The 25,856-nt window shown below is 50.2% G+C and overlaps 10 protein-coding genes across 10 annotated transcripts; 6 read left to right on the top strand and 4 right to left on the bottom strand.

Annotated features, from left to right (window-relative positions):
* Positions 1-1,087: 1,087 nt before the first annotated feature.
* On the top strand, positions 1,088-3,069 carry CC77DRAFT_944615 (alcohol oxidase; the record flags this gene model as incomplete). The annotated part of the gene is made up of 2 exons (XM_018534975.1): positions 1,088-1,198; positions 1,249-3,069. 2 exons carry the CDS (start codon positions 1,088-1,090, stop codon positions 3,067-3,069), a joined length of 1,932 nt encoding a protein of 643 aa, XP_018381613.1.
* A 596-nt stretch (positions 3,070-3,665) lies between these two features.
* CC77DRAFT_1053405 (hypothetical protein) lies at positions 3,666-5,941 on the top strand (the record flags this gene model as incomplete). The annotated part of the gene is made up of 4 exons (XM_018527748.1): positions 3,666-3,823; positions 3,968-4,195; positions 4,305-4,891; positions 4,942-5,941. 4 exons carry the CDS (start codon positions 3,666-3,668, stop codon positions 5,652-5,654), a joined length of 1,686 nt encoding a protein of 561 aa, XP_018381612.1. The 3' UTR covers positions 5,655-5,941.
* Positions 5,942-6,764: 823 nt separating this feature from the next.
* CC77DRAFT_390909 (hypothetical protein) lies at positions 6,765-9,153 on the top strand. Its single transcript, XM_018531495.1, has 3 exons — positions 6,765-7,086; positions 7,277-7,926; positions 7,980-9,153. The coding sequence occupies exons 1-3, from the start codon at positions 6,968-6,970 to the stop codon at positions 8,870-8,872; spliced, it is 1,662 nt and encodes a 553-aa protein (XP_018381611.1). The 5' UTR covers positions 6,765-6,967; the 3' UTR covers positions 8,873-9,153.
* A 222-nt stretch (positions 9,154-9,375) lies between these two features.
* Positions 9,376-11,178, top strand: CC77DRAFT_1034260 (hypothetical protein; the record flags this gene model as incomplete). The annotated part of the gene is made up of 4 exons (XM_018526854.1): positions 9,376-9,730; positions 9,793-10,164; position 10,214; positions 10,278-11,178. The coding sequence occupies 4 exons, from the start codon at positions 9,376-9,378 to the stop codon at positions 11,176-11,178; spliced, it is 1,629 nt and encodes a 542-aa protein (XP_018381610.1).
* Positions 11,179-11,789: 611 nt separating this feature from the next.
* Positions 11,790-13,353, bottom strand: CC77DRAFT_1098346 (pectin lyase-like protein). The gene is made up of 3 exons (XM_018529946.1): positions 12,927-13,353; positions 12,576-12,877; positions 11,790-12,525 (listed from the first exon to the last, which is right to left on the bottom strand). The coding sequence occupies exons 1-3, from the start codon at positions 13,165-13,167 to the stop codon at positions 11,896-11,898; spliced, it is 1,173 nt and encodes a 390-aa protein (XP_018381609.1). The 5' UTR covers positions 13,168-13,353; the 3' UTR covers positions 11,790-11,895.
* Positions 13,354-14,348: 995 nt separating this feature from the next.
* On the top strand, positions 14,349-14,978 carry CC77DRAFT_1065219 (hypothetical protein; the record flags this gene model as incomplete). The annotated part of the gene is made up of 1 exon (XM_018528798.1): positions 14,349-14,978. The coding sequence occupies one exon, from the start codon at positions 14,349-14,351 to the stop codon at positions 14,976-14,978; it is 630 nt and encodes a 209-aa protein (XP_018381608.1).
* Positions 14,979-15,133: 155 nt separating this feature from the next.
* Positions 15,134-17,473, bottom strand: CC77DRAFT_1098345 (hypothetical protein; the record flags this gene model as incomplete). Its single annotated transcript, XM_018529945.1, has 3 exons — positions 15,134-15,980; positions 16,043-16,750; positions 16,800-17,473. 3 exons carry the CDS (start codon positions 17,471-17,473, stop codon positions 15,134-15,136), a joined length of 2,229 nt encoding a protein of 742 aa, XP_018381607.1.
* Positions 17,474-18,631: 1,158 nt separating this feature from the next.
* Positions 18,632-19,646, bottom strand: CC77DRAFT_1065217 (hypothetical protein; the record flags this gene model as incomplete). The annotated part of the gene is made up of 2 exons (XM_018528797.1): positions 18,632-19,581; positions 19,631-19,646. 2 exons carry the CDS (start codon positions 19,644-19,646, stop codon positions 18,632-18,634), a joined length of 966 nt encoding a protein of 321 aa, XP_018381606.1.
* A 709-nt stretch (positions 19,647-20,355) lies between these two features.
* CC77DRAFT_1065216 (FAD binding domain-containing protein) lies at positions 20,356-21,940 on the top strand (the record flags this gene model as incomplete). The annotated part of the gene is made up of 4 exons (XM_018528796.1): positions 20,356-20,666; positions 20,719-21,352; positions 21,402-21,856; positions 21,907-21,940. 4 exons carry the CDS (start codon positions 20,356-20,358, stop codon positions 21,938-21,940), a joined length of 1,434 nt encoding a protein of 477 aa, XP_018381605.1.
* Positions 21,941-23,732: 1,792 nt separating this feature from the next.
* CC77DRAFT_1098343 (hypothetical protein) lies at positions 23,733-24,674 on the bottom strand. The gene is made up of 3 exons (XM_018529944.1): positions 24,508-24,674; positions 24,182-24,455; positions 23,733-24,110 (listed from the first exon to the last, which is right to left on the bottom strand). The coding sequence occupies exons 2-3, from the start codon at positions 24,230-24,232 to the stop codon at positions 23,910-23,912; spliced, it is 252 nt and encodes an 83-aa protein (XP_018381604.1). The 5' UTR covers positions 24,233-24,455; positions 24,508-24,674; the 3' UTR covers positions 23,733-23,909.
* Positions 24,675-25,856: the final 1,182 nt, after the last annotated feature.

Below are 25,856 nucleotides of genomic sequence, written 5' to 3'. Positions count from 1 at the left end.
GCGAGCAGTTTGGTGGGTAGAATATTTGAGTCAGTCCCACTTTTGGCCTCAGCCTCGTGGGCCAAGGAGACAAAAAGCTGGTTCCTGCGTCAGTTCTATGACTATCATCCCACGTGGTATGCTTCGTCATTTGTTCCTCGGCGATGAAGTCGGCAATCTACAGATGACCACGTTATTTCCAGTGTCCGCTCTGGCGATAATCGTTACCTGGGTGCGATGCTGGGCGCCTAATGGCGAAAGTCCAAGCCCGTCCAGGTGCAGAGGGTTTTCAATGCACGTTGACGCTAATCCACGCTAGGTGCTAGCGCACGTTTGTCCCTGGCCCGTTTACTCCACATCCGTTGTAGCCGTGGAGGTCCCTTCCGAAGCGGGAGGAACGTCCGGCAATTGGGAATTGACAGACCAGGGTAAGCGTCCCTGACAGGAGAAATTGGAATTGACAGACCTGGGAAGAGACATGGAACAGACTGGATTCTGAGGTCGGTGCGGGAGCAGAATGGGGAAGGCGTCACCTTTCCGCGGACGTGTCTTGCCACAAGATCCATACCTTGATGCAATCGCAAAATGTCTGGATGAAGAAGCCTCTCAATCTAGTGGTCACTTTCGAATAAATTCTTCGAATAGATTCGAGGTGCCAAAAGCAAGAATGTCCAAGTTCTCTCAGCTAGCACAGGTACGGACCGTCGTCATAATCGTTCTGAGTTCGACGGTACCCTCCCGTGGCGCAAATTGCGAAGTACAGGGTATCCATGGAGGACCCGTATGATCTACGCACCGGACCGACTCAAAGCATTGCTTTCCAGACCGAGAAAGGATCAACCACCGCAACTACTGAACACCATCTGTTTGGTAACCGCCTTCCAATGAGTTTCGTCCGAGGTCGAGGTCGTTCGGCATTGCAGGCCACCACCGGTAGATATCCCCTATTCCAGGGGAAAGCCGACATATGCGATCGACTGATGGGATGCGGGAAATTATAAAGACTGGTGAGACTGCACGATATGGGATCAAGCAGGCCACTTTACAGCCTCTGTCACATTCTTTCTTTAACTACCCACCCCGGACAGCAAAGTAATACCTAATCACCATGTTCTTCCCTCGTCTAATCGGCCTCGTCGCCGCCTTCCCTATTCTTGCGGCAGCTGTCGATCTTACCGGCTATGAGTACGTAGTCGTCGGTTCTGGAGCTGGTGGTGGTGTAAGTCAAAGTATACTTGGATGGATTGGATCATCACTGACATACTACAGCCTCTGGCCGCCCGCCTTGCCCTCGCTGGTCACAAGACCCTTCTCATCGAAGCCGGTGACGACCAGGGCGCAAACGCCAACTACACCGTTCCCGCTTTCAGCGCGAGGTCCTCGGAAGACGCCAACTTGAGCTGGAACTTCTTCGTCAAGCACTACGCTGATGAGGAGAGGCAAGCTCGCGACTTCAAGACTACCTACGAGACACCCGATGGTGGTGAGTACACTGGTCTTAACCCACCGGAGGGTTCTACCATGAAGGGTACGCTATACCCCCGCACTGGTACCCTTGGTGGCTGCACAGCGCACAACGCTCTCATTGCCGTCTACCCTCACCGGTCCGACTTTGACAATGTTGCCACCATCACTGGTGACGACTCCTGGTCAGCCGACAACATGCGCAAGTACTTCACCAAGCTCGAGAAGAACCAATACCTCCTTCCCGGCCAAAAGGGTCACGGTTACGATGGCTGGCTAGGAACCGACTACGCCCCCATCGACATCGTCACCTCTGACCCCCAGCTTCTCAGCTTGGTCGGTGGTGCCGCTTTCGCTCTCAGCAACGCTACCAACGCCATCGTCAACCTTGGTACCTTGGTCGCCGGTGATGCCAACGCCGACACCGAGAGCCGTGACAAGCAGCCCGCTCTCTACCAGATCCCTCTCTCTACCTCCGATGGCAAGCGTGGCGGATCCCGCGAGTTTGTCCTCGCTGTCCGTGACGCAAAGGCCGACGACGGCAGCAAGAAGTACCCTCTCGATGTCAGGATGAACTGCCACGTGACCAAGGTCACCTTCGACCAGGACGTCACTCCTCCTCGCGCTACCGGTGTCGAGTTCCTCGACGGCCAGTACCTCTACAAGGCCAGCCCCAAGTCCACCGGTGCCAAGGGTGAGGCTGGTTCCGCTACCGCCTCCAAGGAAGTCATCGTCGCAGGTGGAACCTACAACTCGCCCCAACTCCTCAAGCTGAGTGGTGTCGGCCCTGCCGATGAGCTCTCTCAATTCGACATCCCCGTCGTTGTCGACCTTCCCGGTGTCGGAACCAACCTCCAGGACCACTACGAGATCAACGTCCAAGGTAAAGCCCCCGCCGACTTCTCCGCACTCAACGGCTGCACATTCGGTAACAGCCAGCCCGACGCCTGCATGGACCGCTGGGAGACCAGCGTCTTGGGCAACCGTGGTATCTACGCTTCCCCCGGTCTTGGCGCAACCATGTTCTACAAGTCCAGCGCATCCGAGCGTGACGAGTACGACATCTTTGCTTTCGGTGGCCCCGTCAACTTCCGTGGTTACTTCCCCAACTACGCTTACAATGCCACTGCCGAGCACGACTGGTTCACCTGGGCCATCCTCAAGGCTCACCCCCGCAACAACGCTGGTACCGTCAAGCTCGCATCTGCCGACCCTCTTGACATGCCTGACATTGTCTACAACTACTTCGACACTGGTGTTGGCGACTACGACAAGGATCTCACTGCCCTCACCGAGGCTGTTAACCTTGCTCGTGACTCTTTCAAGCGCCAGCTCGTCCCCATCGATGAGGTCCTTCCTGGCAAGGATGTTGATACCCCCGAGAAGATTGCTCAGTACGCAAAGGATGTTGCTTGGGGTCACCACGCTTCGTCTACCTGCCCCATTGGTGCTGATGACGACAAGATGGCTGTCCTCAACAGCAACTTTGAGGTTCGTGGTACTGCTGGATTGAGGGTTGTTGACGCGTCTGTCTTCCCTAGGATTCCGGGTACTTTCACTGCCATGTCGACGTACATGGTTGCTGAGAAGGCGGCGGATGTTATCTTGGCTGCTGCTAAGGCTTAGGTGACGGATTGAGGTGCCGGATGGCTTGTATATATGACGACGTAGTGATTTTTATCATGAGAAGAATATCATGTTGATTATTGAACCAAATTCCGTGCTCTTTCTAGACAGCAAATAGACATGAGACAAGTTATACCTATTTTCCCCTACAAAATTCTCCCACTTTCGGATATTTTCGTGCTGATTCGAGCCTCTAGGTACGCATTGCTGAGATATGTTTCGGAAAGATCACGCTTTATATGTCGTCAAACCTGTCTTGGAAGACAAGATCCTGACAACCATTTGTCAAAAACTCATTTCAATATATACTTCTAGCACTGAAGTCCTGCGTTGAGAGAGCGCCATGGTTGCGCCACGGTCATGTGACTAGACCCCCTCTCAAGCAGCCGCCAAGGGGATCGTGGGTTCCAATGCTCCGAACGCTCATCCAGCTCAGCGCCCTGAACCTCAACAAAAATGCAAAAAATAAGCCTCGATGCTCTACTGAACCTATGCCGTCTCTCCCACAGCTTTCAAAAACATTTTCCGATTATCTGTTGTTGTGTTGCGTTCAATTTTATACTCAGTTTGACCAGAAAAGGCTTAGCGGCTGAACTATGGACCCTGGGTCTCCGATGGCCGACAGGCATGCCAAAGTAAGCAATGCCTGCTTGGACGCTCTCGAAGGCCTGCCCCATACCTTCCCGCCCTATTCTTACGACGAACATTCCTCAGAAGTGATCCACAGCACAGGTATCGAGGAATCCGGCCAGAGGTACATATTTAAAGTCTTTTCGTTGAGCTCTGGAGAGAAGATAAGCGCGGGCGTTCGAGCGCGCATGCAGCGCGCACCAAGCTAGACAGCATTGTTTAGTTCCCCTGTTACGATTCACCCGCACAACGGCGCTAACAATGTTAGTTTTCTCCAAACACGAGTCGACCCAGAGGTGTATGAAACCCAATCTTACATCGACTCTTTTCACGATTCACCCGCCATCGTCGAGCGCTTCCCTGATCATTTCGTCAGTCTCGACGACCAGCAATTTGCTTGCAACGATGCCTTCCGTGGTGATACAATAAACGGACCGGCTTGGAGCGCCGCCTGTGTTGATGCACTTGCCTGCACGTCGGCCACACTTCGCACACAGTATGTATCTCTGCCTTATATCACTCCGGCGCCCTATCGATTCGTCGTCGCTTGATGATGAAATGATTGTTTCACATATAAGAGGGCCACGCTGAGTATTCCGCATCAGCAACAACGCAGTTATCTACTCGGCAGAGCCGATCTCCACCCGCGATGATTCATACATTGAGCAAGTCGAACAAGCATCAGATCTATCGATCGGATTTGTTGTGTGCGACACGCAGGCGGATGCTACCTCATATGCATCCGCTGAACCAAATGATCTCATCTTATGGGACGAACATACTCAACCCCTGCAGCCTGATTATGTCACGCTGTCCGACTTAGATGTGATGCGAAGCCAAACCGAATATGAAGACATGCAAGGTATTGAGTGGTACCCTGATGACGATCGTCGACTTGTAGACTCATACCCAACACCTGCAACCCAACCACGCAGTGAAGTGGGTTCAGATCTTCCGCTAGGAGCTCCTCCCTGCGGGCGATCGCAGACAGCAGAGACAGTCTCAGGATCTCAAGACTCGAAGACGAAATGTCCGCAGAAGGAAATCGACCCCATCAAGAAATGGCTTTACGACCATCCTCACGATCCATATCCTACTACCAAAGAGAAGGCGGAGCTTGCTGCCGCTGCTGGCATCACCGCGCTTCAGTTAAGGCGTCGCTTGATTAACCTCAGAGGGCGTGACAAACATGGTCAGTAGTACACACGCCCAATATCTATCGGAGACTGATCCGCTACCCAGTGCTTGACAGATTATGCAGCGGATCACCCGCTACCTCCAAGGCCTCTACCGCTCTACAGGGCCAAAGTACTTCAGGAACAGCCAAAAACCCGGGACGCAAGGGCAAGAGACGTTATCAGTCAAGGGCTTCATCCGCCGTGGGAGACGCTTCGATGATGCATGTCGCCGAGACCCCCAATGATAACAAAGTAAAGGCTACCAATAAGTATCACTGCACACAGTGCGAATCGAAATCCTTCAAGGACTCGTACTCCTGGAGACGGCACGAGACTGGAGTTCATCACTTCGGAGGTACCCGGTGGTACTGTATGCTCAACAACCAACACATCATGGCAGGTGGGAAGTGCGTATTCTGCTCCGACATCATTGATGATGTGAGCCACATCAACCAGCACAACGTCCAGATCTGCATGGGGAAGGACAAGGATGCACGCGTCTTCTATCGCAAGGATGGTCTCAAGCAACACGTTATATCAGCGCACCTACATACCGCGAACGACTACACCAAGAGGGGATTTAAACCTCCAAAAGCATGGTCGGAAACAGAGGACAGATACTCGCCGGACCCTGAAGGCCTTTGGTGTGGCTTCTGCCAGCGTTCGTTCAAAACTACCGCTGTGCGAATGGACCACGTTGAGCAACACTTTGAGGATGGGTTTCGGATGAGTGCGTGGGTTAGTAGGATGGATGCTTACAAGAGAACAGTCGCTTGAGATTGTTTCTGACGGATTTCCCGTCCGTATTGTCTTCCTGCCACAGTGTTCGCAGTAGCGGCGTACTCGGTGAATGACCATAGGCGATGTGTACATAGAATGTCCGCTACGGATGGATGGACTATTGGTTAGCAGCCTTCTCTGATAATTTTACGTGATTCGACTGTCAGCTACCCGTCGCGTTCAGGCAGTTGTGTGCAACAGCCGGATCACGGCTTGGCGTACGGCGTTCAGGATGGCATGCCTTGTATGGCTGACATGAGAATACCTATTCATGAGAAGACAACGACGTCTGTTTGCCAATCTGCCGTTCTTTCCTCGTCTTCTTCGAGCTTGTGGTGTTGAGTTTCCTTGCGAGAAGGCATGACTTCTCATAGATTTTATCGCACTCTAGGGTACAAGACATCATTTCTGTCAGCTTCGAGGCACAAGAAGGCTCACCAACTTTGACGAAAAGTCGCGACCGTTGGCATCCTATGAAACCCCAATATGACGTCAAAAGGGCCATCTCGCTTTGCTTCTTCGACACGTGATGGCGAAGTCGACTTGCCCGCTCTCGCGGTATTAGGTCTTGTTTAATTCGGGTTGCAGCTAGGAAGTCGATAGGGAAGGAAAGATATTTGGGTTGGAGAGCCTTGAAAGAGCAGACTATAGATTGATAAAATGGGGAGCAGCTGCCACGAGAAAGTCGAGCCCGGGAGAGTCAAGCCACAGGTGTCCAGGGGACCTAGAGGTAGAATCGTTAGCCTAAAACGACACGGACTGGCCGAGACAGGCAGGGAGGACAGAGTAAAGGCGTGTAGACGTAGCTAAACTCTAACAGTCACGTACTAAACAGCATGCGACGTACCTTTGCGGTCGTGTAGGACTTACGCGTTGTTAGGATAGATTCTTGACGGCGAGGCTTACAAAAGCAAATACCTTAGCACGCTAGCCCGGAGACACCCAAACATCATTGATCGGCCGCGCTCGGCACCAGTTGCTCTTGGGACTAGACAGAGAGCGACGAATCATAGTCGAAGCCGCCACGGAGCCGTACGACTGTAGAGGAGCCCCTTCTGCGCCGCGGTTTCCACCCAATAGCTGGCTTGGAATATCACCACCAGTCTAACCAGAATCATGCAACAGTAGCCCATCGAACTCGCATCTTCTTTACTGCAACGCCTTAAAACTCATTCTAATGGCTGGAAGTAAGCATTTAAAGTCGGCTGAGACTGTGCAGTCTTTTTCCCATCGTCAAAATCAATATCCAGACATATGTTGTGGTGTTGTACGTGATTTTGTATTTTACACTCGGTTGAGTAAACACGGGCATGTCGACGTCCACCTTGACCCCGAACTTCGACACTTCGCGCATTCTGCGTCCAGGATCGCAGTCGCAGTTGCCAATATCATCTGGCAGTGGCTTTGCCACAAATACCGATAGAGAAAGGTAAGCTTATTACACCCTCGTCCTTAGGTACAACAACGCGCGAAGGTCGTTTGATGGGTTTGGTAGGCTCATGTCAGGACACTCGTATCGCGCGTCAACCTCTCGGCTGGGAGAGACGTAGTGACAAAACCGGAATTGCAGGCCTTCAATCAAGCTACAGCTCTACAGCGCTGACATTACTTCTTATCAGCTACTGCTTGCACGAAACTTTGGAAGAGGTCAATGACGGAGATGTCTTGAAGCACAACGCGAATGGGACAAATATTCACGGCAACCGTTCCTTTCGTGGTAATGGCGACATTGCACGAGTAGAGCATGTCTCCGGCGACCTTACCTACTGGGACTGCCATAGCGGCGACGTCAGCCTAGGTGACACAGCACCCGATCGACTTCTTGATGTTCGCAACCCAGATACACAACAACCTTGGTCTCCACCTCAATATGAATGTGGTGAAGTCGTACAAGAGTACGAGAATACTAACAGCCCTTGGTCTTTCCATGGATTCCTCGGTACTGAGGAAAGTGCGGGAGATTTCTTGCATCAAGACGCTTCCGATGTCGAACTTTGGATGCAAGATCAGTTGTTCCTAAATCTAGATCTTATCGACGAGCAACAAAATCATTTGCAAACCCCACTCTCTCGGTGCGAAACATTGCGCGTCGTTTCCGAACGAACGGAACAACCGAAACGCCTGCGAATTATCCGTGGTTGGCTTTCACTTCACGCATCGAACCCGTATCCTACGTCAGCCGAGATTTCAGAGCTAGTCGAGGCGACCGGCTGCACTGAACGTCAACTCAAAACTTGTTTGACCAATCTTCGCACCCGGGAAAAGCATTGTATGTTCATTGTACTGCCCTGATCTCTTGACCTTTTCTGACAACACATTCAGTGTTAGGGGGCCGTCCTAACGAATGCCACGGTGGGAGCATTACTCGACCCCAGCCTCGGGACTTGACGACGGTACATTTGACTCATGTGCAGTCAAGCTCGATGGTCAACAGTCACGACATGCCGCATGCCATCGATACGAATGAGAACAGTCACTGGTTGTCTCTGCCCGCTGCAGGTTATCCTACACCGGACAGTGTTCCCGGTGTCATAATCCAGATATGCCAGGACTTCAAAACGGACTTAGTTTGTCAAAGACGTCCTGAGAAACCTGTCCCACGAAGCTCTATTATGCCAAAGCGCAAAGGCCGGAGGTATCGCGCCCAGACATGTCAAGCCGGCGTAGGTGAGAACATGTCCGACACGCAGCCAATACACATCGCACCTTCTGGTCTGAGCAAGCCTAAGAACCGGTTTTCCTGTACTGTGGTGGGATGCTACGGATCGTTCAAGAACGCATCTGACTGGAAGAGGCATGAGGCTGGAGTGCATGGCTACAGCGACCGGGAGTGGGTTTGCATGCTGACAGAAGCATTCAGGACGCGTTCTGAATGCGTCTTTTGCTTAGAACCGATGGATTCGGTCGATCATCTAACCAAACACCTAATTGCACCCTGCTCGGACAAGTGTATCATCGAGCGTACATTCTTCCGCAAGGACCTCCTGAAGCAGCACGTCCTGCATGTGCACCTTGCAGGCGAACCCGTCTCAGTGAAGAAGAACTTTACAGTTCCTCAAGGATGGTCGAGAGAGGTGGAGTCGTCGGCGATTGAACCTAACTCCTGCTGGTGTGGCTTCTGCGGGCAGTCCTTCGAATCTGTTACCACAAGGATGGATCATGTAGCGCAACACTTCCGTCAAGGTCTGGATATGAGAGCTTGGAATCGTATTTAGGGTGTCCGTGGCGAAGTGCCTTCAATCATGGGCCATTTTGGTAATTTTGCCGGACCAATCCGGGATGACGGTTTCTGGGAAACAGTAGATCGCCTTCATTCACTATCCGCTAAAATATCGCTTCTCAATTTGTCTGTCGTATTTCGGTATCATTTCTTACTTCTCTGCACTTGTTCAGTGTGGGTTTCTGGTTTCATAGCGATAGGCACATGCTGATTCTTGAGGGAAGCATTCTTGACATGCAAAATTCGGAATGCCAATTCTTTCGGTTGAGGTCCGGTGATTTCGCTTGCGCAGCTCGGTACGATTCGCAGAAGGCGCTTTGACGTGAAGTGGGGTAAGCGTGGAGGAACACGCGACGCGAGCCTACTCACCACCTAGCGATGTGCAATCACTGATACAGCCATGCTACCCGTGCTTCTTGTAAACATCACAAAACGAAACCTTCACAACGGTAGCGCACGTCGTGCATTGACCCAATTTTCTCGATCGCTCACCATTACATGCCGAGGTACACATCGCGCAATGTTAGTCGTGTCAGCAATCTAACAGACACAGGCAAATTCATCACCCGCGAAGAATTGTTCAGATACACGAATGGAAGTTTTCTAGCGAACGAGAAGGAAGCTGCCAATCGGAGATATGTCAAGTTTGACGTTGATCAGCTTTGCGCCGTAGCCGCGACCACGAATGGGAAACACTCGCCAGTATGCGCAATTGAGAAGATGGAAGGCGGGTTCAGTAAGGCACTATTACTGCGTAAAGAGGATGGAACAGAAGTTGTTGCGAAGATACCATGCACAATCGCTGGACCGCCGAAGTACACGACAGCATCAGAGGTGGCCATTCTCCACTATTGTAAAGTATTACGACTGTCGAAAAGGTTCCATGTCAAGAGCTGACTATACCGCCTCGTGAAGTACACGCACGTACTGCGGTTCCAGTACCTAAAGTCCTCGCCTGGAATGAAGATGCATCGAATCCTGTCGGTGCGGAGTACATCATCATGACCAAGGCTCCTGGGGTTCAACTATTCAAGGTATGGGGTGATATGGATGAGTTGGACCGGATCCAAGTCGTGAGACAGCTGGCCGAATTTGAGGGTGAGATGACGGATATCCGCTTTCCAGCGAGCGAAAGCCTTTACCTTCGTCATTCCATGGCGGCCGACGATACATGCATGGCCTTAGACCTAGACATGGATCCTGAGAAAGAGTTTTGCATCGGCCCCTCTTGTAATCGAGGATGGCACACCGCAGCCGAAATAGCGAATTCGCGCCACCAGGGACCATGTCAGTAGAGTATCTGGTAAGTAATGCAATGGCTAACTCTTCTTCGTAGGGTAAACCTTGTCTTCCTTTGGGACCGCCCTTGTCGAACGGGAGCTTGCGCGCTTGGAGAAGAGCTTGTCTGCGAGCACATCTGGCGCACAGCGAGGGTCTTTCGAGGAGCATGTCGCTGTCCTTGACATGACCAAAAAGGTCATGTCTCGACTCAACGAGCGAACGCTGATCGGAAAGGTTTCCGAACCAGTACTCTGGCACACCGACCTCGACATGGGTAACGTCTATGTGGCTGAGGGGAAACCTGCGCAAATCCTGTCGATCATCGACTGGCAGTCCATACTGGTATCGCCATTGTTCTTACAAGCACGCTTCCCCGACTTCGTTACTGTTGGTGAAGACTACCCCTTGGGTACGAAGGAGATCCCCAAACTCCCACCTGACTTTGATGAGTTGAACGTGGAAGACAAGAAGATTGCAGAACAAAGGCTGAAGGACAACATAACAGCGAAAGGCTACGAACTTAGTACTGGGTCAAAGAATATTCGGGGTTGGAAAGCTTTGCAGATACCGTTGTTCCTCCGAGAACTCTTCATACGCTGTGCAGAGGCCTCGGAAGAGGGTGTGATTCCACTTCGGGCATGTCTCATCGAGTATGCGGCAAATTGGAAGGAGATTGGCTTCGAAGGCGAATGTCCGATAAGCTTCAGCGAAGAGGACCTGCAGAAACACGAGCAGCAGTTTGAAGAGTACAGCAACTATCACAAGGTACATGAGTTGGCGAGGAACGTTCTTGGTACCGACTTCGAAGGCTGGATCTCACCTTATGTCGACTTTGAGATGAAACAGCAGCAGAACACGGCGCTGCTTGAGGAGTTAGTGCGCAGGAGTAGTCAACATGGCATGTCGCCAGAGCGGATGAGAGAGATTTGGCCATATCTGGACCGTTCGACGTCAAGTCCTAAGCAAGAGAGCGTTGCATACGGCTTCCGACATTTACTTCGCTCGCTCGGCCTTTTCTAGTACTGAAAGCCCTCCAGGTGATCTGGCTTGACTGCAGCATTTTGAGAATGTCACGCATTACTGTTAGCGATTAGTCCGCTTAGTCCACCTTGGCTAGTGCTGCTCGATTTCGTCAGGCAACATCTAGGTGCGCGTTTGCCACGACTGTCATCAGTGTGACTGACGTGCTCTGGCACACCTCCATATGTGGTCTGTCTTTATAGAAGGGAAGGAGTCTTTCTTGCCTATGTACAATACCCAGATCACTCCACTTATCTAGTCTCCGTCTTTCTTCTCTCATATTTTAATAAATGGCTGCTTTTACAAGCTCAACGTTCTATATGGCGACCATGGAAGACAGAGAGCTCGTCATATCATCCCGTTCTCTGGTTCTTCCTTGCGAGATGAGAAAAGTCGCGTGGATGAGTATTTATTGCAGGCAAAGACGGCCATAGTGTCGATTGATAGCAGGCCAAAAACACACCATGATGGCCAGTCAGCTAAAGCTTCATCGCATCAAGTGCATCTAAGGTGGTAAGGTTTAGTCCATCATATGTGCGTATTGTTGAACGGAACACATAGTTCTTATAAGTATTTGCAAGAGAAAGAAAAGATTATGTACAATGAAAACAGCTCCGCGCGAACAATTCGCTCCAGTATTTACACCTCTGAATGCATGCAATCAGGCTCGCCCTGAGAAAACCCTCTGAGTTACCCAGATATCACTCCCGTGGATGTTCATGCTCTGAACTTGGCTGACGCAGACCTCGCGCTAAGCGCAGAAAGCTTACCGTTGCCTGCACCGTTGGGGATCCTGGTGGTAATAGCAGAAGCAGCGACGGCCTTTGCAATGCCTAGGTTCTTGAACTCGCTGAAGAACGAGGTGTTCTTCTTGCTTGTCAAAGAGCTGGCGGTAGTTGTGGTGCCTTGGAAGAGATTGACTTCGCAAGACCTGCCGAGAGCAGTGCTGCACTGCTTGTTCGTGTTGGCGTCGGGGGAACCAAAGAGCTTGCCAGCGTAGTCGGCTACAACATTCTGAACGTTGTTGAAGACGTTACCCTCGAAGATTCCACGGGCGCCGGCATCACCTCCCTCAAGCAAGTGACCCTTGACGTCGAACCAGACGTTGTTCACAGCGTGAAGGAGGGTCTTGCCGCTGAGGGCAGGGCCGCGGCCAGCAGTCTTGGTGATGTAGTTGTTCTTCATGGTGATGGAGTCGCCAGTGCCAACCATCTCGAAAACCCAGTAGTGGTAGCCGTCGCAACCAGTGGAGTAGTCAGAGGCACCGTTGATAAAGTTGCTGGACAGAGTGATGCGAGTGCTGGGTGTAAATCCGAAGACATAGTGTTGTCGGCCGGGGCGAGCAGTCTGGCGTGATGTGAGCAAATGTACGTTGAGATATGAATAGGGGGACTTACAGTAACATGATCGATCCAGATGAGATCAGCTCCGGCAAAGGAGAGAGCATCTCCACCCCAGACGTACTTGTGGTTCAAGTCACTGACTTGGATGTTCTGGACAATGACGTTCTTGCCGGCAAATGAGAGTCCCTTTCCCTTGATGATGCCCTTGTTTCCAATACCCAAGATAGTCTTATTGGAACCAACTTTGATGGGCGTTTTCGCAGCTTTGTAGTAGGTGACGGTCTCCTTCACTTGACCTGCATCACAAGAGTCCAACAAAATGCGCTGGCACTTTGCTCCAGTTCCCCAGGATGCGCCTGTTTTGGTTAGTATGTGAGATATGCGTCACCAGCGTTTCGAACGTACAAGCAGTTCCAGTGACTGTGCCCTCGGATGTGGTGTAATCAAAGGTCTTGTCAAGGACGATGACACGAGCGGTTGCGTCAGTCAACAGCTTTGTGAGCTCGTTGATGTCCTTTGGGTACTGCGGTGTGGCACTTCCACCACCCGTGACTCCAGTTGCGAAGCCTTCAGCTTTGCCAACAACGCCGACTGCGCTTGCCATATGCGCCAGGCTGGCAAGAGCAGCAATTGCCAAGAACTTCATGGCGAATATAGAACTAGATCGAAAGCGGTAATGATAGAAGAAGAATAGAAGTAAGGAGTGTAAGACTTGGATGTGTGATGCCTCTCACACTCTGAGTCATCCTTGCACTATATGTCAAAGCCATGATTAGTGATCGCAATATGAACATGCCTACACAGCCATCGATCAAAGCAGAAGAGGATGTCTTTCCAGCCCATTCAGGCATTCTCAGGCGTGTTTCGAAACCGTGGCGCCCCCATGAATGAACCCACCTGCTCGAATCGAAAAAGTGGGCACAGTTAGCGCGAACATCATAGTATTCTCTGCTGCAAGTGCTAAAGATGGCCCGAGCGGAACCGATTTTCCGTGGGTACATAATACGGCATTTCCCACGTTCAGTCTATATCCGCGCGCTAGTCCCATGTAGGTTAAAAGTGATCTACAAAAGACCTCTTTTAAGCGACGTCAAACCGGTGCGTTCTATAAAGAGACGACATCTCCGAAAAGCTCTCCCTTTTTCCAATCTACGAGCCCCGCTCCCATCGGTCAAAAGTCGATTTACACCGGATCCAGGTGACTGGCTTCATCCCCTAATCCGTTCGACGTTTCCAGGCCGTTGGTCCGGGTATCCGCCACATATCATATCGCCGACACATCTCGATATCCCAAGTTCTGAGCTCCTTGACGTGTCAATGTTTCTTACGCACTGGGCAGCCTATATCATCTGCACAGGTGTGAAGGTTATCCTTGCACGACCCAGAGTCGGTTCTCGGGAATGAGTGAGTGCCATGGTCAGGTGGGTTGTACTAGCATGATTAGTAGATTGATATAATACCCCAAGACTTATATCAAGTACTAACATTTAGAAATTCCGAGTACATTTACAAAGTTGAACATAATAAGCTATATGAGCTCGTTGCCTACGAATATATACCGATGAGTGCTGCGCTCTTGTACGAGCGTGGGTAATTGTAGCAGAGCAGTGATGCACTCTATGGTTATTAGCTGACTGTTGTCGCTCGTGGAAGAGCATTTGCTTATGGTTTAGCATAACCTACTCGCGGAAAAGCAGTTACATGGTTGCAGCCTAGTCGCTGTGCCACAATTCTTTGACTGTGCCTCGTGTTCCTTCAAAGTGCTTACGCTGACCCCTAAGTACTCCTGGTATCAATTGTAACAACAGGCCGCTCTTGTTGCCTCCAATGACTACCTCCGCCAAAGCATGGTTGAACGAGCTTCTCATCCCGTCAGACGACGATAATTACGCCGGCCACAGAAACTGGGGCTTTACCATTTACCGTACCGGATACGGATCTTCCTCCTCCGATCAGCAATGGCAGCGACTCCTCGAAACGATCCAGACTAGTGCGCACGAGGAAGCTTTCGACGCTATCGAATCTGAGGGAGAAGACCCTAAAGAGGACCCTGAACTCCAGAAGTTGTGGCCGCTTTTTCGTCTTGATGCACGCTCAAACCCAGCTCTAGCCGGCCTCGACATAGATCAACTTCGCCAGCTATACAACAGTGGCGAGGGTGGCCAACCAATGAACGCGGACTTCAAATCGCACCGGATATTTCTCTTCGCCGATGTCGAGGTTTTATCAGGCGTCGATTCGATTGTCAAATGTGTGGATGCCAACTACCGTGCTGAGGACTATCTTCCGCGGCACACGAGAGGACAACGTTATTCTGGCTGGATGCGAATGAACGCTAGAAGCATAGCAAACTTCTGGATTGAATTAGGTCTTCACTATATGTGTGACATCGCTCCTCCGATCATTGGAGGAATTCAATTGGTGATCTGGGGACATGATGTTCCTTATTGCGGATAGCAGGGGATCATGGATTGGACATAGAATGGCTATAGCAGAATAGCTGTCTATTCAGTTGCGGGTACTAGCGGCGCTTGCAGGAGCACGGTGACAAAGTCAGTCCATATTAGTCCACCAGTATACAATGCCACAGGCAACATAACCCATCTGCTTCCTCACTCAAGGTCCCGAAACGACAGGTATGTGTCACCAAAAGATGTATCCTCCCCAACCAGTATTCGGTACGCAACTCTTGCATAATGTTTCGCCTGCTTCGACTTCTCTGACAGCCCTAATTGTTCCAACGCCGAGCGTGCGTGTAAGAAGACTTCTACTAGATGGTCCACTGTGTGACCCCATTTCAAGACGACTAGAGCTTCTGAGGTACGGTCGAGCCCAGTCACGACGAAACCCAGAGTCTGTAGAGTCTTTCTAGCCGATTCCAATCCCTTCGTAAGATCAAGCTTTCCCATGTAGATCCGTGTCAACAGCAGCTGTGGGTCCCATAGCGAGAGTCGAGGAACTTCTTCCGCTGGGCGAGCGTAGGTCTCGTTCAGCGCCTTGAGTAAGCGCTCAAACTTCGTTGACATATCCTGAGGTATCATTCCAAACTTGCAGAGACGGTCCAACTGAGCCAAAAGATTCTTCCTCTTCGTGACTTCCGAAGGCTTAGTGGCTTTGATGTCTTCGCAGAGCGCGCACGTGCACACGAAGCCCCAGTTCTTGAACTTTCGCTCGGTCTTTGAAGTATAGATACCCTCTGGTGCTTCATACGGGAACATCAGTTCTGTGCCAACATCTAGGTCCTTGGCCGCGCGCACTATCATCATATCCCCGATGAAAGAGCGACGGACATTGCCGAGACAACTGTGGTTGATGTACGAGGCCTTAATCCAGATGCCACATGAATGGAAGTTGGCATTCTCTTTCGAAAAGTTGTTGGAAGTCACCTCTGTGTGGCTCTTCAGTGTCGTGACCGGGCAGCCGAACACGTTGAGAGACATTGTTCGTTCGACAAGAAATCTGAGAATCTTTAGCGTCAGTCTACCGAACTTACTAGTTCATTGCATGGAAGGTACACTCACGTGTCGATTACAGGTTGTCCATCAACGAATTGAACATCGACTGCTTTGTAATCACCATGATGCAGATTAGTGAAATCGGGAGCCATTGATGGGTTCTTGTAGAGCTTTTGCGTTATTGACTGGATGAGATCCGCTTGGCCTCCCATGAAAGCTCTATTCGTCTCTACATTCACCAAGAGAGTGATATTTGCATTACCTTTCTCCCTATCATCAACGTGAGCATGACTGAAAGCTTTCTCACACAGCACTAGATCCCCGGCTTTCATGGGCTTAGTTGTAAATAAGCCACGACCTTTCCCGGTCACTTTCCGAACCTCCACTGGTCCGATGTACGTAGCGTGATCTAGATGGGGTGGGCTGTACCTCTTTGCTTCGGCGTGGAGGAGCTTGAAGTCGAATTGCCCGGTACTACCTTCGTCGCAGCGACGTCTGGCGCGCGTCAGCGCAGCAATCGCTTCATTATTGGACGGGAAAAGTTTGCATAGCTGTTCAAGCACTTCGTAACAGTCTCCATACTGTCTGAGATAATAGAGAGCCTCCGCTACACGAAACAATGCCTTCTCTGAGGCTTCTTCACCGAACTCAGGGAAGCCTGTGTCGGACAATGCAGCGTCGTATTGTTTGGTTTTGAGATATGCCATCGCTCTATTTCGCTTGATTACGTTCATTTCGCTCGGCGCAGATGAGTACACTAAGGCATTTGAGTACCTGGCAAAGTTGTCAGTGTAGCTACTGGCTGATCATAGGTTTCACTTACTTCTCGATCGCCTGCCAGTACTCTCCCTTTCCCACATGGGCATTGCCTTCAAGCTTCAATGTATTTGCGCATTTTCCGATTTCTAGTAACCGCGGCCGCCACGACTGTGGTATCCTGGTATCGTCGCTGTTCAAGAACACGATGTCGGAAAGATGATCCGCTCGCAGACTGTAGTCTCCAGATGCTGTGACTTTGAAGAAAGGTTCCTTTACTATGAGGACGATGCCTTTGTCGACAACATTGGTAGCTGGGCGGCTGACTTCATCTTCTTGTTGGTAAAGTTGCAGTATCACAACGTCTCCGTATTCATCTTCCACCAGAACGAGGATTCCTGTCATACGATTTGGCGGTGTGACTACTCGCAGAAGAAGGAATCTGCCACGGTGATGTGTCTCAAGCCTCAGTTCTTCGATCTTGATAGGTTTGAGATTCTTGAGTGCAGTATTGCAAGGCGGATATGCCGGTGAAACGAACGATAAGTGTATGTTTTGTGTGTCCTTCTTTCCAGTCCTTTGTGCGGTACTCATTGACACCATCATGAACTCGAGCAACATTACGTGTCTGTCTTTGCGATCGCGCGGACGCTGGCCACGTCTCTTTTTAGCGTCTTGTAGAACACGCCTATGCTGTTGAATGTACTGCATGTAATTGTCGACGTCTTTGCATACATCCATGGCTGTGGGGTGGCGCAAAGATGGTGCGGGGGCAGGATGATGGTGTTAACGTTGTTGCGGAGAACTTGACAAGTAGTCGTTGTTTACTGAAAACGGGATTTCTGATATTCTTGATGGCCTTCCTTCGGGAGGTTCAGTTACGTTCGATCGGGGTACTGATTGCGACTGTCGTTAATGGCTCTTCTGCTTCGCGTCATCACAGTATCAGCGGATGAATCGAAAGACCATCAGGGGTGATGACCAAGTTTTATCATCAAAGGCTTTCACCCTGCATCACATTATCGTTTGTTTGTACGCGAGGGGTTTCATTGGCTGTGAGCGTAACACGTAAGTCTGTACCACGCCGCGCATGCACATAGACAAACGGGACTGGATGCGACACCAAAAAGGTATTCAGAGCTGCATGTTCGGTCCGGGATACTGAACGCATAATCACCCGGGTACTTGATTAGGCTGTTTTACTTGTAAATAAGCTGTCTCTTCAACATCTCTTGATCTGAAAAGAAGATGCCACTACTAGGCCGTCTGCACGTTCTTCCTATGTTTCAACCGTAGGCGCAGGCCGCTGTGCCGGCTCCAGTCATGGCTTTGGTTTAGCGTTGCGAATCCGTGCGCTTTTTCGAGTACAGAAAGTACACCAAATCTCTTATTGGCCAGACGTGAGATGCGTGCGTTTGTACATGGCGCGCCTGCACGTGAATGGGCGGGGCTGGAGGTCGGAACCAGTAGGTTGCATCGGCCATGGTTTCAAGTCGCATCTCAAGAACCTGCAAAACTACTTGTTACGCCTTAGCGATGTCTAAACTGTAGAAGTCACTCTACACCTTCGCGCATTCCGAGCCACTAACTAAACACGTAGTCCTGTGAAGGAAGACCCATAAGCTGCCATAGCCCTTTCACCTATCCAAGTACTCGCAGATCATGGCCTTAGTCACTAGAGAGCTTGGTATTGGCCGTTGAGACATTGGCGCGCATCGGCTATCAAGGAAGTCTTTGCATGCTAGATTGGCAACAATGATCTGATGTTTTCCAATTCGAGGAAGAGCGCGACACCAGTCGAAGACGCCGGTCCGCTGCGCGACGCGTACGTTCGGCCCGCATCTTGGGTTGCATTCATAACTGCCAATTCTGTCGACAGATTGAACGCTGTTAGGGCATCTAGTTGTCATCGGGCCAGTTCACGAACAAGCTGTCATCCAGCTCTTCCAAAAGCCGTCGTCTCAATGACATCTCATCTTGGGAGAGCACTTCTTCACTAGGGCCAGCGATAAGCTGATCGGATCCCTCAATTACAGTTGCAGGCGGTATCAGCTCCGTTCGTGGTAAAGGCTCTGGACTCTCCTCTTCGCGTGGAGGAAACGTCCGATTCACGCCATACAACGGGATGTGTCTTCTCCACTGCTTCTTTCCGCCGATGTATATGCCTGGTATCCTCATCTTCAGATAGCCGTTCCCCAAAAACGATATGCCAAGTCGCACCTCCGCGTTTCCGGACCCTGTGTAATTTTTGCGGACACCTGTGAGAGGTACTAAGTCCAAGGACGCCAGTTTCGGGACATCGAGAGGAATGTGCCAATCGTTCTCAAGGTCGGCGAGAGAGAGTGACGCGATAGCATCCGTTGAAGACAGCGCAGTGTTGTTGGTGTGATCTCCGATGACCAAAGTACCTGTTTTCCATTGACGAAAGTGATAATGTATCTCTCCTCGGTGCTCGGCCTCGCGGAGATCCAACAAGTTGGGAGAATAAAGGTCCCATTGGCCTTGCACATCACCTGCTTGGATTTCTTCTTCGCGTGCGGATTTGATGGCTAGATATCTATGGGCCTTCTCGACGCTTCTCTCATACTCCTCTTCTACCTTCATTGCTTTCTCGTAACCATCGTCGACCTCAAAGTCGTCAAGGTCCGATGCGCTAGAGTCCGATTCGTCAGAATCCTGATGGCCGGCATCAGTCTCAACGACTGAGTTGAACAAGTTTCTTATGCCTATTCTGGCCTCATAAGGTAGTTCTCTACGTGTAACGAACTTCTCATTTTCGAGCGCGACTCTCTTGGCGGTGGCCGCGTTGCGACTGGCTATGTCATCATCGGTCGCCTTGCGTTTGGCAGCTAGTCATGTCAACTTGATGATTGCTGAAAATCCAGATGGAAGACGCACCTTTCTTGGGCGGCATCGCGACGCACGAGTGCCGAAACGCGTGTAAAGAGCGGTGGTCGCGTCCATACCTAATCGCGCTTGTCGATCAACGGTGATTACGTCATCAAGTTGAAATCCGCATATCATGGCCGCTGTAGCTGAGGCACGCCCAGAAACGGCATGCTTCAAGAAACGAAAACTTGCGAAATTTACAGCAGAGTATCGTTGAGTACATAGCAAGTTTACAACTAATCAATGTGAGCCAACACCAAGCCTTTGCTATCGGGCTGGGTGTCGTCATCGGCTCTGTTTGTGCTCGGAATTTGCGACATTCCGCTAACCGTGGGGTCCATGAAAAGCCAAGGTCTTGACCCCAAGCTCGGCTCCGAGATCCACTTCACTCCACTCCACTCCGTCCGGCTAGAAATCCCCGATGAATAGATCAGAAGATACTAGGTTCTGATTTTGATTGATTGGCCAAGTCGACCGACGAACAGTTGATTAGTGATTTCTTATGTTGAGTTCGTACGAGTCAAATCTTGGAACGTCTCTAGATGTTAGATGTGAAGCTGCTGTATAGGCATGGGCAAAGGTAGAGGGATTGGAAGGTCGGACCTTCTTCGGTCAACAGCACAAGAACGCTATGTTAAATAGCTCTGTCATCCATTTCGACGAATTGGATCACTTTGTAGCACATTCTCTCTTGTCTCAACGTATCATATCACCAGTTTCTTGAACTTCTCATCATGTCATCCCAGAAGCACACCAAGGTTCTCATAGCGGGTGGGAGTGTTGCTGGACTCACCTTGGCCAACATCCTCGAAAAGCTTGGAATAGACTATCTGGTCTTAGAGAAGTATGGAAAGATTGCTCCTGATCTAGGTGCGAGTATTGGCATACTTCCCTATGGCCTTCGTATTTTCGATCAGCTTGATTGCTTTGACGATGTCAAAGCTTTACTCAAGGGTGTGGATGCTGGTGAGCTATTGACTCAGAGGGACGACAATGGCAAGGTTGTACTACTCTTTGAGGGAGCCAACAAACGCATCACCGAGCGGTGAGTTACAAACGTCTGCATGACCTCATTGTCTTGAAGCTGATGTGGACAGTTTTGGATATTCGCCGGTCTTCGTGGACCGTCAGATGATAATCCAGGTTCTATATGATAAGTTGCCTGACAAATCGAAGGTCCTCACCAACAAAGGGGTCACCGAGGTCAGGCAGTCTACTGGCGGGGTTGAAGTTGTCACCGCAGACGGGGAAACCTACCACGGTGATATCCTTGTTGGCGCGGATGGTATTCACAGTACAGTGCGCGAGGAGATGTGGAGACTGGCAGATCAGGAAACACCCGGATATTTCTCTGTCAGCGATCGATCGATACCAACAGAGTACTGTTGCATCTTCGGCATATCGCGACCAAGCGAGAAATTCCCTTGTTCGACACAAAATGTACAAGGTCGAAACAATTCATACCTCGTCTTGACCGGACCAGATCACCGCATCTACTGGTTCCTGTTCAAGAAGCTTCCAGTGACGGCCTATGGCAAGATCCCGCGCTACACCAAAGATCAAGAGGACGCGCTGGTAGCGGAACACGCGTCCGATCATATCACAGATACTCTGACGTTCGGCGAACTGTATGCATTACGCAAAACATCGACCCTACAAGCTCTTCCGGAGGTGGTGTTTAGTAAATGGCATTACAATCGCATCATAACCATTGGAGATGCCGCCCATAAGGTAAGCCTAGCGGGTTTGAGGGGGATCACCAAACTGATACGTCTCGTAGTTCAACCCTATCAGCGGCCATGGCGGAAACAGCGCAATCGAAGATGCCGCAGTTCTCGCAGACCAACTCCACGCTCTTTTCAACCGTAAAGGCGAAAGCATCACCGACGCAGACTTCGTCAAGGCTTTTCAAACAACCCAAAGCCTCCGTGTTGACCGCGCGACCGCTCTTCTGAAGTTCTCTCACGCCCAACAAAGTGTACAGGCCATGGACACTGTGACATCGAAATTCATAGCAAGATATATCGTGCCCTTGTATCATGCAGAGAAGATGATCGACGTGCTTTGTGGCACCTCACGTGGGGGTACGCATATCAAAGCGCTGCCGTTGCCAAGTCGGCCGCACAGCGATCTTTGGGATGATGAGAAGGAAGCAAACTTGGTTGATTGGAAACGTGTGGGCTATGTTTTCTCTGCGACTGTAGCTGCTTTAGCTGTGTTTTCGACTCAGACGCAGTTGCTTCCCATCGCTTCGATGAGGAAGTTGCTGCTAAGTTCCTAGTCAGAAGCGTAGACCAGGAGATTGATCAGTACCATTAGATATGCCAACAGAGTTGGGTTGTTTACTATACCGCAAACATCCACGGACAAACTCGCTCCAGAATCACAACAAGCAGGTGCATACAGTTGCATCAGAAATAGGCCTCTTATCTCATTCAAACTGCATTGAATGTGAACTCTAACCAGTAAACTAAACGAGATACCACCAACACGTCAACAGACCAGTGAGAAAAACGACGAATGATCCACTTGCATCGCCTCTCTGAACATCGCATCATGGCCAGGCATGTGAGTAACTATAGATCTTGCGCCCAAAAGATCCACCTAGTCATCTTTCCCACTTCATGACCCCTCATGCCGATTCACTCCCGAAACCTTTGATCTATAACATTTCCCTTCGTTAGCCTAGTCTGCGGCCTAACTTCAGTTCGCAAATCTATGAACTAGACGTACCTAAGTAGGAGGCACGGCTGGAAAGTGTTTACGGCAGAACCCGCCGACGTCGCACACAGAGGGAACATAGACATCATAGCATGTTTCAACCCACTCCCACTTCCCGTTCTTGCATTGCTGAACGGTGTTGTCTTTGGCGGGTGAGCATCGTCTCTCGCCCTCTTTACAATCTTTAGAACGGTCGTTGGCGAGGGTAGGAAGCGTGAGAGAGAGGAGAGTTAGGGCAGTGAAGATGGAGGAGGTGAGCAGTTTCATCGTAGTCGTATTGTTTTCGCTCTTTATTTGGGTGGCAGCGAGATATCTTGTTGATTGAGATGCTGGTGTGGTGATGTGGATGTGGTGGTGGAGAGTAAGAAGTAGAGCAGCAGCTCGCAGGTTATATAGTCCTCAGAGAAAGCTTCAAAGGTACAGTGAATGTTCGCATGTGAAGAGTACAAGTGTGAAGACTTCATTTCGCCTTCAAAGCAACCTACAACACAATGAAATCATTCATAACATCATTCCACCTAGAAACTATGGTACTTATTCAAAGCAACAAAGGAACTCTTGATCAGATTTTACACAAGCTAAGACTCTACCACGTGTTTAATTGCTAACAAAAGGCACCAAATTTAAATTCACAAATATGTCACGATACAGGTAGAACCATAGGAGACAGCGATATTCCAGTTCCCCCATGTCTTATCGCCCAGAGAGCCACAGCTACCCTCCCTCTAATCAACCTGCAGTCGTCAGCTCACTCTGTCGGCAGTCCGAAATTATCGGATCCCCAACCAAACTTACAGTTCCTAGCAATTCACTTGTTTGGCCAATGACATTTTCCGTCGGCTTCGCTACACGCTCCATCCCCACTACATTCCTCCGCAAATACCCATACTGCGGGGGCGATAAAGTTTTCTCTCTTGCATTCCTGGGGAGCGGCCCCATAGCATGACCTTGCCCCCACTTTGCATTCGTCAAAGTCGTTGGCGAGTGTGGGGAGAGCAACGGCCAAGAGAAGGAGGATGTTAGAGACGAGACGCATGGTTGACTTGCTCGTGTCAGTATTTAAGAAGGTCCGTCTCTGAAAGCTGTGTAATAGCAGGTGCTCGGAGATGCTGGTGTAGCTATGCAGACGTCGTTGAATATAGAGAAGAAAAGACAGCCGTATCCTAGATATACTTATATAGTCCTCATTGGATCGATCGACACTATGTTCAAGTGAACGATTCAAGTGCTGAGATTCAAGCGGCTTCCGATCGATAAGCATGGTCTTCACAAAGACAGATCATTCAATGCAACGCAATCACGACATCAACACATCTCCATTCAAGCCAAGTCAAGTAAGAACTTCATGATTCGATTAGTGAATTATCGAGACTCAGCTATAGGCTCAATCCGATGAAGACTCTATGATCCCATGATCAGCGGTGGTTGGCGTGTCCATCCGCGAATCTCATGTCCCATATGCGCTACTACTGGCTGCATATCCATAACGCATCTTGTACTTGTATCCCTTGGTGACACCGACGATCAAGTTGTCCATCCAAGTCAAAATGGCGATTGCGACAGTAACTCATGCATGGCCCCCTGGCGTGCCTGGCCATCGCCCGCCTTCCGGCACCGTGTCGCGCCACCCCGCATCCTCGGGATACTTTTCCTCTTGGCCAATCGGCTGTCCAAAGCAGCCGTACACGCCTTTCTCGTTGTACTTGCATCTTGGTCCAGTGGGCTTCCAGGCCCAGGGATCCATCATCCTAGGCTTGTGGGCGACGACCTGAGGGTTGAGATAGGGATTAGCATGATGATAGCGGGCTGTGAATTGACTGAGGAGAGGAGAAGACTTACGGTGGGGATGAGTGAGGCCAAGGCGGCGACGAGAAGGCATGAGTACTTCATGATCGTGGAGGAGAAGAGACTCGAATGTATTGGTGAGGGGCTGCTTGATGAATAGTTGGTAGTGATGAGGTGTTTAACGTATGATCGGCGGTGGGGAGATGCTCGATGTATGGTCGACGAAGGTCGAGAGACACGAATGTATTAGTGCGGTGGGAAGGATACGTTGGTTGTAGGTGTCGGTCTGTGGTGGTGTAGATGTAGTTGTGGACTTCTAGCTGTAGGCCTGTGGTTGTAGTTGTGTTAGCGTTAGGAAGACGATGAGAAGAGAAACGTACCCTGTTCTTTGCTAGGCGGTGATCAAGCTTCTCCCTGGAGCTTCGGAGCAACGATGAGAGACTGGAGCTTTCCAGCAACAATGAGGAACCACCAATGAGGGATTGAAGCTTGAAAGCAACAATGAGAGATGTAGAGTTGAAGAGATGTAGAGTTAAAGAGATGAGGAGATGAAGAGATGAGGAGATGAGGAGGATCAGGAAGAAACAGCGGGTATTTATACTTGTGAGAAGCTGCCATCTCATGTATTGTTAGTGGTGCTTACCTGCCCTCACTGGTACTTACCGCACCCTTATTGGTACTTACCGTGCCCTTACTGGTGCTTGCCACATCCACTAGCGTAGCGAATTCTCCATGATTTCAATCCATTACAATTATGTTTCAACAATACTTACGAGTAGATGTATCCAGAGTTCGTTTCTTCAAGATTGTTGAGACTTGTAGACGCTGTGAGTGGCTTGTTAAGAAAGGGTTGTTGCGATACCACGTGTCCCAGCAAGCGTTTCTCACGAATGCGGTATGTCCAATATTGGAATTTTTCGTATACGTGTACAGTAGGGGTTACGGAGGACGTAATTGTGTTGTATGTGTGGGGTGAATATATGTATGGAGTAATTTGGCGAACACGATGAGGCAGCGCAGCTGTCGCCCTCGAATGATATGACTACAAAATTGCAGGCTTTCGCTTGCCTGCAATCACGAATGGCTCGAGATGTATGGGTAATTCTACCGCGCTGACTAAAACGGAACACGCCCACTACTTGCTCCGGCATAGGCCATGCTTGGTATCATGTGACAAATGGCTCGTTGCTGAGAGAGCGTGGCTGTACCATGGAAAGAGGTTGATAGTGACTAATCGATCTAGCAGATAATATGGTAAGCATCCGCGATGACCATGAGTCCCCTCTTCAAGATTACTTCCACCCAGAGATCTGAGTTATGATCACATATATTACCCGTCTTTGCGATAGATCTCGATCAAGATCTGATCTAGCGTATGGAGCGATAAGACTGAGAAGTCATTAAAAAATCGCGCATATAGTAATACTTACATGAGTATAGGACGCATCGTAGATGCGAATGTGAAAGCGTAGGAATGACGATGGTACTGAGCCATTAATCCACTCGTTTACTGAATGTATAGTGTATTGCATACGTATATTTGTCCCCTACCAAGGATGAAAAAACCCACCATACTTGCAACATCAGTTAATCGAGTCCACCATCCAAATATGAACGAGCGACGCATCCACCTTCCGATATCGGCAAACATGTTCCCCCCTCTCAATTTGTGCCCATCTCCAGCCCATGTCCCACCCCGTGCACAGTCCGCGACCCTTCCCATCCATAG

The sequence above is a fragment of the Alternaria alternata genome (genome assembly GCF_001642055.1).
Source record: "Alternaria alternata strain SRC1lrK2f unplaced genomic scaffold CC77scaffold_22, whole genome shotgun sequence".
Taxonomy (NCBI): domain Eukaryota; kingdom Fungi; phylum Ascomycota; class Dothideomycetes; order Pleosporales; family Pleosporaceae; genus Alternaria; species Alternaria alternata.
The sequence above is the reverse complement of the archived record's forward strand: the minus strand, read 5'-3'. Positions and strand labels throughout refer to the sequence as shown.

Bases quoted from the DNA above. Each gene is read 5' to 3' on its own strand.
- CC77DRAFT_1098343 (XM_018529944.1), bottom strand. From the start codon at position 24,232: ATGAAGTACTCATGCCTTCTCGTCGCCGCCTTGGCCTCACTCATCCCC. The intron at 24,111-24,181 runs GTAAGTCTTCTC...CTCAACCCTCAG, and splicing joins TGGCCTCACTCATCCCCACC to GTCGTCGCCCACAAGCCTAG.
- CC77DRAFT_1098346 (XM_018529946.1), bottom strand. From the start codon at position 13,167: ATGAAGTTCTTGGCAATTGCTGCTCTTGCCAGCCTGGCGCATATGGCA. The intron at 12,878-12,926 runs GTACGTTCGAAA...TAACCAAAACAG, and splicing joins CACAGTCACTGGAACTGCTT to GCGCATCCTGGGGAACTGGA. The intron at 12,526-12,575 runs GTAAGTCCCCCT...ACATCACGCCAG, and splicing joins TCTGGATCGATCATGTTACT to ACTGCTCGCCCCGGCCGACA.
- CC77DRAFT_390909 (XM_018531495.1), top strand. From the start codon at position 6,968: ATGTCGACGTCCACCTTGACCCCGAACTTCGACACTTCGCGCATTCTG. The intron at 7,087-7,276 runs GTAAGCTTATTA...ACTTCTTATCAG, and splicing joins ACAAATACCGATAGAGAAAG to CTACTGCTTGCACGAAACTT. The intron at 7,927-7,979 runs GTATGTTCATTG...CAACACATTCAG, and splicing joins TCGCACCCGGGAAAAGCATT to TGTTAGGGGGCCGTCCTAAC.